The sequence below is a fragment of the Anastrepha obliqua genome, chromosome 6, assembly GCF_027943255.1.
Source record: "Anastrepha obliqua isolate idAnaObli1 chromosome 6, idAnaObli1_1.0, whole genome shotgun sequence".
Classification (NCBI taxonomy): Eukaryota; Metazoa; Arthropoda; class Insecta; order Diptera; family Tephritidae; genus Anastrepha; species Anastrepha obliqua.
The window spans coordinates 61,563,786-61,575,300 of record NC_072897.1 but is presented as its reverse complement, the minus strand read 5'-3'; the positions used below and the strand labels follow the sequence as shown (position 1 = coordinate 61,575,300).

General features: G+C 38.5%; 1 protein-coding gene across 1 annotated transcript; it reads right to left on the bottom strand.

Moving 5' to 3' along the window:
- Positions 1-423: 423 nt before the first annotated feature.
- Positions 424-939, bottom strand: LOC129250607 (uncharacterized). Its single transcript, XM_054890214.1, has 2 exons — positions 546-939; positions 424-443 (listed from the first exon to the last, which is right to left on the bottom strand). Exons 1-2 carry the CDS (start codon positions 937-939, stop codon positions 424-426), a joined length of 414 nt encoding a protein of 137 aa, XP_054746189.1.
- Between the last annotated feature and the right edge of the window lie 10,576 nt (positions 940-11,515).

Here is an 11,515-nt window from a genome sequence, read left to right as displayed (position 1 = left end):
TCACCTCGTTCGTTTGAATCCGAGCTCCCCCATACGGTATGGTGGGCATTGGCATCACCTCCTAGGGCTAGTTTGCGGTTGTGTGCTTTGCAGTCTTCCACAAGGCTTCTTATTAGCGGCGACGGCAGTGGACCTGTATCGTCTCCGGCAAAGTAGAACGAGGTTAGCCAGATGTTGCTTCCGCTCACTTCCCAGCTAACCGTCGTGGTATCTGCGTTACTGAAATTTTGAATCATAAATATATTAAGATGTGCTTTCGCCATTATGCATGCTCTTTTAGTACCTTCACCATTGGTCTTGTATACTTTATACCCTGATGTCCTCAGACCGCAGATTTCGCCATTCCGTACCCAGGGTTCCTGGATGAGGACTACGTCCGGCTGATCTTTTGCCAGACGCTCCAGGAGGGCAAGGCAGGCTTCTTTACAGTGATGAAGGTTTATCTGTAGAAGATGCATCAGCTGTTAGCGTAATGTCTGGGTCTTCTTTGCTTTCGCATAAAAGTTCCCTTTCGGAATACTTACGCTGTTGTGTGTGGTACTTACCCTCCCGTTCGAAGTACAGCCTCCCTAAGCCCATTTCTGAGCCTGAAGAGGCGTATTCTTCTTCGGTGGGCCGGTCGTCTTCGCTCATTGGCTCGGTTTCGCTCATGGGTTCTGGTTCGCCCATGAGCTTTTCACCTTCCTTAGTGGCGAGGAACTCAATTGCATCTGTGTCTGTTTTGTAAATGTGAAGCTTCACCTTTACGAAACCGTATCTCAGATGCCCATCGCATTTCGCTAATGGTTCGATTGAGTTCTCTGTGAGGAGCAGGAGAGCCTGCATGGTGGCGCGCTTCTGCTCTTTCGATTCTTCCGCGCTATTTTTGCTGGTGAGAGGTTTGACATACCTCCATTCCTGCGTTGGGATGTCCGGATTGCAGACCCGAATGAGCTTCATAATTTCATCCGGGTCTTCGACGGTTGAAGGTAACCAAACCCTTGCTCGCGGCCTGGACGGAATATCCTTCCTGTCCACGACCACTAGCTTGGCATTTGGGTACACTTCGCCGACTTTGGAGATGGCCTCTTTATACAGTTGAACCGATCTCTCATCGTCGCAAGCTATAATTTTTATCTGGCCTTGGTGCCAGCCTAAGTCTTCGCACGCAGGCGGGGGACCGGGGTTCTCCAGAATAACTTTCAGTGCCACTTTCGTCAGCTCGGCCTCGATCCATTTCCACTGGGCTCTGGGGATCATACCTTCTGGGTGGTTCTCGTCCAGGACTCCTATGATCAGGCGGTCTTTTGCAACCTCCGCAAATGATCTTCTGGGCGTCACGCCCATTGATTTGTGCCTTTTTGCGTTTGGCTTATTTTCCTCTGAGGACCGCTGTCGTTTCGGAGCCGATTGTGTTGGCTTGAAGTCAGGGTTGAAATCAGGGATGATCGCTTTCGCTCTATCAATCGCCTCTTTCAACTCCTGTGTCATTTCACTTTCCTTTGGGTGAGTTTCGTGCACCCTCCTTAGGAGCCTAGCCGCGTTTCTGCGATCCTGGTAGCTCGCTTTCGCTGGGTCTACCACCCTCACAAGCGGCCATCCTTCGGTACCGGAGCTAGCAGTAGCATTGCTTCCGGTCGGGACCGTTTTTGGGGGCTGAATCGCAGTTGACTGCCGGGCCAGTGCCCCCCTACTTGTACTTGGACCTGTGTCCAGTCCTGAGTACGTGTCAGCTGTCCTCGCTTTCGCTGAGGCTGTCGTTGCGTGTTTGGATCGACTTATTAAGCCGATGGATGACGTTTTCTTTGAGCTCAGTGCAACCGTTGCTCTTGTTGCGGAACTGTTAGTTCCTGTCGGTCTATTAGAAGGAGGACCGATCTCCTTTTTTTTATTTATTTTTTTTAAGTCTGCTTGCATTTTGGACCCACGAGTGTCGGAGAAAGGATGTCCGCCCGTGCATAGCTCCGAACTACACGGGTAAGGCTAATTATTACGGAGGGCGCCAGTTATCCGTAAGCTCCGTTCGAGACTTGGTTATTTTATAGAAGGGCCCCAAGCCTGACAGATTCTCGGCACGGGTCGCATCACACCTTAATCCAGCCCTTCACCCCCGACCACGTTAAAGGTACTTTGAGTAGTGCTGTACTATTGAGGAGTATCGAACCCTACCCATAGTACCCTTAACTTAGCTAAGTACCTCCTGAAAATAGGAAAACTGTGGTACTTATTACCAGCTGGCACCCTCGGGGAGCGTTCAATGGAGGATTTTCGCCAGCCTTACGATTACATTAAAAAAATAAAAATTAAAAACGAAAAAAAAAAATTGGCGCCGAGAATTGATGCCGAGTCACATGGGGAGGATAAATACGCAGTGCGTTTATTTCTGCGTCTGCGTTGTGAACCAAGGTTTTGTGCATGCGCGCGACGCGAATTAATTTTAATAAAGTTCTGAAAGTAATTCATGAAGTTTTTCATTACATACATTCATAAATGAACGTATACTCTATATGTACATAAATGATGGTATATGACAATATACATACATAATATGTATGTACATGTCAATAGGAGGTATTTGCATTAAGAAAAAAAAAACGGTTTAAGATAAATCAACACTTATTTTATATTGTATGTCAATTTATACATAGCTTATGTATTCGACAGCATTTACATACATATGTAGGTATGTACATTTGTATATGAAAAACAATAATGCATTTCCTTTCATACATATGTACATATGCATGTATGCCCAAATAACCTTGACTTATGTATGTACACAAGTCACAGCACATCACATTCTTACAAGACAAATACACAAACGCACTAGCGAGTTTCTTCCTAACAAGTGCAAAAACAATTCTGCTCTATGTATGTATTATGTCCTAGCATATATACATACATACATATATACCTACTTGCCTTCTAAACTTCCTACAAAATAATTGTATTCATATGTTACTACATCCATGCACGTTCATACATTCATGCATACAAATATGCGCGAGCACAGCGCTCCCTTCTTGCTTCCGTGTACTTTTGTCTTTCACCAGTCGATATTCCTAATATTGTACTTACAAAAACACGATATGTACTTTGATAGACGCAAAAGCAACAGCAAGCGCAACGCCATGGCCGCTTTGCCACCGCACATTCTAAAATGTTCTAGAACACAACAAAAACACATACCTCACATGCGCATGTCGCCCAAAGCTAAAATCTAAGCCTAGCGACTACAAAAACAAAATACATTCGTAGACGCAGTCGCAGCGGCCATGATTCTATCAGCGACGGCGCTGAACAATTTAGAACAAAACAAAAAGTTCATTCATAAGTTAGAGCTCATATTTCAATTTCATTCATAAAACGAGCCGCCCATATCCCAATTTTCGCGACCATTCGAAAATAGTCAATATTGGAATATTTCGCGGGGAATTATTTGCCAATATTTGATAAATCTTAAATTTTTGTCATGTCGAGTGGCCGCGGCTCCGTATGTATGTATGCACCCTTATATGTATGTAAATATGTCTTCTAACTGTGCGACAGTCGCGAGTTAATGCGACTTCCAGCGAATCACACATTGCTGTCCGCAAAGGCGCATATATGTACCTTATGATCAGAAAGTACCGGGAATGTTTAAATTAAACAAAACAGAGTTAAATTTAAGGAAAATTTATATTATCTCCTTCAAAATATGACCCGTCTGAAGGAACACACATGTGCCAACGCTTAACCCAGTCCTCCAAACACTCCCGGCAGGCCGATTTGTATTCTCTTTGATCAGTGCGATGGCGCGTTATCACCATGCAAAATCTGAGAATTGTTTGCTCACATTTCCGGCGGTTTGCAACACACAGCATCTCTCTAAGGTTTCAAAACGAATAAATAATATTCTCTATTGACTGTCTGGCCCGATGGAAGGTACTCATGGTGGACTATGCCTTGGCAATCGAAGGAAACAGTCAACATCACCTTCCCGGTTCTTTTTGCTCATCACCTTCCCCATCTTTTCACTGACGGACAAGAAGACGGTCGCAGTTGTTGTTTTTTGTATGCATACATTTTGCGTTCGTTGAAGGTTTGTATATATTTATATACATATATTTATATACATATGCGTGTATGCGCGTTTGGCTTTCTGGATGCATCCATGGATATTAGAATATTTTCTCATCAATATGTGTATGTAAGTAGTTCAGATTTGACTGAAGAGATTAAATATAGGAATGCATATGCATATGATTGCGTTTATGGCTGTTTTACATATAAATTAATTCAAAAGAAGTATGAATAATGTTATATAGAAAATAAATTTCTAAATAACAGGTATTAGAAAAATCTGAATACACTATTTTAAATCAATTCTAATTAAACCAAATTAGTCCAGTCAAAAGAGACGAAAAAAATAGCCAACTTCATAATTTTAGGAGGATGCGAGTTTATGGTTTTATTATGTAAAGCCCATCACTGTGAACTTAAATTTGAGTTTTCGGGGTCGGGGGTTGTGTCCCGCGGCCGCCATCTTGGAAATAAGGGTGCAACTAGTTTTTGCGATTATCTCGTGAATTTCGAAAGTTACGAAAATTTTGTAAAATATTTCTTTGTAGATAATAATATTATCTACAACTTTCATTCAAAACTTTTTTTTGTAAAATTAATAATAAAAAAGTTATAAACAAAATTACGCGAAAAATTAAGGGATCAATTGTTTTAAAGCGTAATAACTTCTTTTTTATAGATTTTATGGAAAATATACTTTAGAGCTTTTTTATAGAGCATTCTTTTGTGAACATTTTTGTCTATAAGTTTTTTCCGCTATCTTTATTTAGTCGTATGATTTTGAGCTGCTAAGCGGAGCAACCAACACATTAGCGAAGCGCGTACATGATTACACAAGCCGACAAAATTTAACCAACATTCAGACCCAGAAACCAGACTATATATTTCCGAAGGTTTATGATGCGCTGAATCCAAATCTGGCCTCAGAATTGCTCTATCTGCTCTGGTTTTCGAGATATCCTAACCTAAAAGTGCAAAAAACTCCATTTTTGCCCATATTTGAGGTTATGTACCCTTGCAGATGTTTTCTTTTACCAAAATTAAAGCATGGCATCTTTAAATACAAGTCTTCTTTTTTCAAATGGCGTTTTGTTTGCTCAAATATCATTTTTTTTCGCAGAGATATCGCATTTTGAAATTTTCATGTTTCGAAATTTTCCTACACCTGAAAATCGATTAAGATAACATAGACATGATATAGTCGATTACTAATTTTCTTGAATTGAGTCTTATTTTTCTTAAAATTTTGTCTCACACCATAAGTGTGTCACACACAGCCCTAACCCCTAGAAACCACCCCTATCGTACCGCGAGCAGGCTAACCCACTTAACCGCAAGCAGGCTTACCCACAAACTCCAAATTTACATACTATTAATCCATATATATCAGGCCCTCAAGCCCAAGAAAATTAGTAATCGACTATATCATGTCTATGTTATCTCAATCGATTTTCAGGTGTAGGAAAATTTCGAAACATGAAAATTTCAAAATGCGATATCTCTGCGAAAAAAAATGATATTTGAGCAAACAAAACGCCATTTGAAAAAAGAAGGCTTGTATTTAAAGATGCCATCCTTTAATTTTGGTAAAAGAAAACATCTGCAAGGGTACATAACCTCAAATATGGGCAAAAATGGAGTTTTTTGCACTTTTAGGTTAGGATATCTCGAAAACCAGAGCAGATAGAGCAATTCTGAGGCCAGATTTGGATTCAGCGCATCATAAACCTTCGGAAATATATAGTCTGGTTTCTGGGTCTGAATGTTGGTTAAATTTTGTCGGCCTGTGTAATCATGTACGCGCTTCGCTAATGTGTTGGTTGCTCCGCTTAGCAGCTCAAAATCATACGACTAAATAAAGATAGCGGAAAAAACTTATAGACAAAAATGTTCACAAAAGAATGCTCTATAAAAAAGCTCTAAAGTATATTTTCCATAAAATCTATAAAAAAGAAGTTATTACGCTTTAAAACAATTGATCCCTTAATTTTTCGCGTAATTTTGTTTATAACTTTTTTATTATTAATTTTACAAAAAAAAGTTTTGAATGAAAGATGTAGATAATATTATTATCTACAAAAAAGAATTTACAAAATTTTTGTAACTTTCGAAATTCACGAGATAATCGCAAAAACTAGTTGCACCCTTATTTCCAAGATGGCGGCCGCGGGACACAACCCCCGACCCCGAAAACTCAAATTTAAGTTCACAGTGATGGGCTTTACATAATAAAACCATAAACTCGCATCCTCCTAAAATTATGAAGTTAAATCCTCTTTTGACTGGACTAAATATAAAAAATGAAATAAAAATATCGAACAAAAAACTGTGCACAGGATTTGAACCTGAGTCAAATATGAGACGATGTACTGCATATACGACACGTCTTTCACGATTGCGTTAATCTACAATTATTAATGATCTTTTCTAAATCACTCATTTATTCGATTCGCAGTTTTATATGCACATATTCTGCGTTAGTTGAAAGTTTGTATGCGTAATTATATGAATATGCATGTGTGTATGCGCGTTTGGCTTTCTGGACGGATATTAGAATGATATTTTCTCATCAATATAATTTGGATTTGATGAAATAGATTATAGATATATGTACATATTTTCTGTTTTGATTGATTTATATAAAAGTCAGGTCATATCCAGTATGAACTATTTTATACTGAAATGAAATTTCCATTTATAAAATAAAAAAAAACAGTATTTTAAAGAAATTTTAATTAAAATAAACTCAACAATTTTACCAAACTTTCCCTGTTTGAATTGTAAAAAAAAAAATGTGCAAGAAAAAAAATATGACTTCAGGACTTGAACCTGAATTATATACGCGCCAAAAAACAAAACGAATAATTCCGACGACTTTAGCTTCTGCACCACAAATTAACTGCCGCGCGGCCTTCTTAATCGCAAATTTATTCGCTTCGATTTCCTTAGTAGTGTGCCGAAAAATCTTATGAACTTCCTCAGTAGTTTGGTAAACGCAGAAAATATCTGAATTCTTGTCCTAGCGTGGTAAGTAAATATAGAAACCCTCCACTCGCGTCACTCGCGTGGTAAATATCTGCAATTCCCCACTCGTGAAGATAGTTGAATTTGAAATGACCTTATTATGAATCTATAAAATAGAACTCGAAAAAAGCTCATTTAACATTTGCTCCTTCTCATTGCATTAACATTCTCTGGTTATAGTGCCCTCGAAGAATGAAGAAGAAGGTATAGAGAAGTTGAAGAAAGTATTAAGTTTGGCTGAACAATATGGTCTCCATATTAAATGGCAAAAATGCAAGTTTTTAAAGCACGATGTAGTTTATTTGGGATTATTAATAAAAAACGGATGTGTTTCACCTGATGCAGAGAAATGCGTTGCCATACGAAAGTTCCCAGTGCCTAAAAACGTGAAACAGCTGCAACAAATGTTAGGACTATTTGGATACTTTAGGAAATATGTTGAAAATTATGCTGTAATCACTAAACCACTCACAGACCTATTGAAGAAGGAGGCCAAATTCGTAGTGGGCACCGCAAAAATGACAGCCATTGAAAAAGTAAAAGACATACTAACTAGTCAACCAGTTTTGCATATCTTTTGCCCGTCAGCACCAACGGAACTTCATACCGATGCGTCGAAGAATGGTCTTGGACGAATTCTTTTGTAATTATTCGATGGAAAGCTGCATCCTATATACTATTGGAGTAGAAAAAATACTGCTGAAGAAATCAAGTTACATAGCTTCTACCTTGAAATAAAAGCTGCATATTATGCTGTCCAGAAATTCCGTCACTATCTTTTGGGACTAAATTAGTCACAGATTGCCAAGCGTTTAAGAGCACTACTACTAAAAAAGAGTTACCACCCGCCATAACACGTTGGATACTATATCTTGAAGATTATAAATTTGTTGTAGAGCACCGTAAAGGAACTTTGATGAAGCACGTGGATGTTTTGAGTAGAGCACCAGCGAGTGTTTTAATGATTGACGAAATAAGTGCTGGACTACGCCTAGCCCAAACAAGCGATGAACATTTTAAAGCCGTGAAGCAAATTTTGCAAACGCAAGATTATGAAGATTACGTTATTAAAAATGGTATTTTGTTCAAAAGTCAAAATGGTTTACTACTGCTTGCTGTACCACGTTTAATGGAGCAACAAATTATTAGAGAAGAGCACGAAAAAGGGCACTTTGCGGTTGATAAAACAGTTAATGCGGTTCAACAAAGGTATTTTATACCACATTTACGCCAAAAAGTTGAAAAATATATTAAAAACTGTATCAAATGCATTTTGTTCAACAAGAAGCTTGAGAAACAAGAAGGGGAAATGCATATCATTGATAAGAGAGATGCGCCACTGCGGACAATCCACATCGATCACCTTGGACCTTTAGATGCAATAACAAAATTTTACAAGCATATTTTAATCGTTGTTGATGGATTTAGCAAATTGACTTGGTTGTACCCTACAAAAACAACATCTGCAGAAGAGGTAATCCGAAAAATGTCGGAATGGGCTAACATATTTGGAGCACCGCATCGCATTATCAGTGATAAGGGGCCAGCATTTACATCGACAGCGTTTAAGGACTGGTGTCAAACAGAAAAAGTAGAACGCGTCCTGACAACAACGGGTGTGCCGAGAGGCAATGGCCAAGTCGAACGATTGAACCGAGTTGTTATAAATGTTATTTCGAAGTTGTCAGCTGATCGTACTGAAGCCTGGTATACATACGTTGGCAAAGTGCAAAGAGTCATCAATAGTACCATCCATAAATCAACGAAATACACACCATTTGAAATAATGTTTGGTGTGAAAATGAAAACGCCAATGGATGTCAACATAAATAATATGGTGGAAAGTGAATCAGCCGATATTTTAATAGCTAATCGTGACAGTATGAGAGAAAATGTAAGAAGACAAATCGTATACGCTCAGAAAGAATACAAAGAAAACTTTGACAGACGTCGTAAATGCAAAAAAATCTACAAATTGGGAGATTTAGTGGCTATCAAACGGTCACAATTTGTCGCAGGGAAAAAGTTGGCCAACGAGTACTTGGGCCCTTATGAGGTGATCAGGGTCAAACGAAATGATAGGTACGATGTAAAGAAGGCAGCAGACTTTGAAGGCCCCAATGCAACATCAACGAGTTGTGACTATATGAAGCCGTGAAAACGGGATGAATCCGATCTATCCGAGACGGATGATATTGTCGAATGGCCGAATGTAGGAGAGTAGGCAGAGAGGAGTTCGCCTTAAGTTGTCGGTGAGTCAAGTCGTTAATTTCGTGTGCGCACATTTGCTAATCTAAAGTCGTTATTTTTCAGTTCTTCAACAAACGTGCCGTACCAAACCGTGGTTTACTCGACCTCTTCATCTTTTTAATTACCTATATATTTCAACTATAATACTGAATTCCGTGAATAAAGAACTAAATATATTATCTTATATGTATGATACTCGTACGCACATATTTTTTTTTCTGAGCTGACAGCAAAACAATGCTTATTAATATACACATGTACATACAACCGCACACACAGGTCACTCACTTTATTTCTCTAAATGCGTATGTCGTCCAAAGCTAAAATTGGACGAAATTGGATAAAATGCATTAATAGGCGCAGCCATAGCGGCCATGATTCTTGTTGCCATGATGCTGAACAGTCTAAAATAGTCGCGGCGCTGAACAGTTTCAAATATTGTACAGCACAACAAAAAAAAGTCATTGATAAATTCGAGGTCATTTTTCCAGGAGCAGAATACTTTCATTCATAAAACAAACCGCCCGTATGCCAATTTTTTTCAACGATGACAAAAATTTACATCTAAGATGAACTTATCAAATCAAAATAGTGAGGACTGGTATATTTCTTAAAGAAATATTTGCCAATATTTGCTGAATCTTGAATTTTTATGATGTTGAATTGTCGCGGCTCCGTATATTTGTTTGCAACCACATATGTATGTAAATATGTCTTCTAGATCGACAACCGCAGCTGCTGTACGTCAAGTGCGCCCATGAACGTACGGTAAAATACAGAAGACAGCAACAAGTAGCTTATAAAAAAAGTTCTGTCCCGGACATTTCGATACTAGGGGAAATTTCGAAACAATTATTTTATGTTCTCTGATAGCAGGTAAATAGTTAATTAGTATGTATATTACCTTACGTATGTAGTTCTCTAATTGATAAAAACTGCACAAAAATGTATGTATATATATAGCTGAAAAGTTAAAAACTTACACTGAAATCAGAGTGCAATGAAGCCCAAAGTCCCAAATATTTAATATTGAAGCGTCTGTGAACGGATGAGCGCTGGATTTCTTGAGAAATATTTTTTGCAGCACGCATCATATATCCATACATATATATATACAGCATATACTATATATATGCGCATATGTGTATAAATTCACATATTTAAATTTGCATATGTCATCTTCCTGTGTGCCTGGTAATGAATCAATTCTCTATGAAGGATTTGATTTGGTTGAAGGGACAACAAAGTTTTAACAGAAGATGCCTTAAGAGACATAATTATAATGTATGTATTGCATTTTTGATTGATTTGCTCTTTCTAACTCACTATTAAACTTAGGATATTTGTTTTTTCACGATAAAGTGCCTGTAGCTAGCCTACAGAGTTACCATTCTTTCTTCTTTCATACAAACGAACTTTACTCAACTGCTGTTTAATTTGACCAGTTGAGTGTATTTCTGTTAACTTTTGGGATTAACTGATTGGGTTAACTTAGGATATTTGTTTTTTCACGATAAAGTGCCTGTAGCTAGCCTGCAGAGTTACCATTCTTTCTTCTTTCATACAAACGAACTTTACTCAACTGCTGTTTAATTTGACCAGTTGAGTGTATTTCTGTTAACTTTTGGGGAAAAATATGTCTGTGGTGACCCATGCGCCCAAAACGAGTACTTCTCAAAATTCCATGCGTTCCCGTTATTGAGACTTCTCTATGCATTAACGTTTTCTGAATTGCAGAGGGCAGTGATGCGAACAGAATGGCAACAAAAGCGAACGAGATGCCAAAACAAAAACATGAATAAGCCTTGATGGCTGCAGCAAAAAGGGAGACAGACCAAGCCTTTTGGGTCTACCGCTAGATGGGCTAGACGAAGGCGACCGGTGACATAAGAGCTGCCAGATCAGGAAATTGCGATAGTTATTAAGCAGAGGTTAGGAGATAGTTATTTAAGCAGAGGTGCGTGTGCATGGGGTATTCAGTTGGAAGTTGAACTTGTAACCGAATAAACGAACAGTAATAGAGTGCTTCAATCTTACGTGAATGTGTAAAGTAAAGCGTTGGAAGTAAAGTAAAGCATTAAGTTGTGACTTTCATTTGGCAATCTAGTGATCGAACTTAGAGCAGTTATTGTAAGAGATTTATTTGAATTTTAACGCCAGAAAATTCGTAACACTATTGTTTTTAATGTTGCCATAAAAA

Coding starts and splice junctions, on each gene's coding strand:
- LOC129250607 (XM_054890214.1), bottom strand. CDS start 939: ATGAAGCTCATTCGGGTCTGCAATCCGGACATCCCAACGCAGGAATGG. Junction 444..545: donor GCTGTACTTCGAACGGGAGG/GTAAGTACCACA, acceptor CATCTTCTACAG/ATAAACCTTCATCACTGTAA.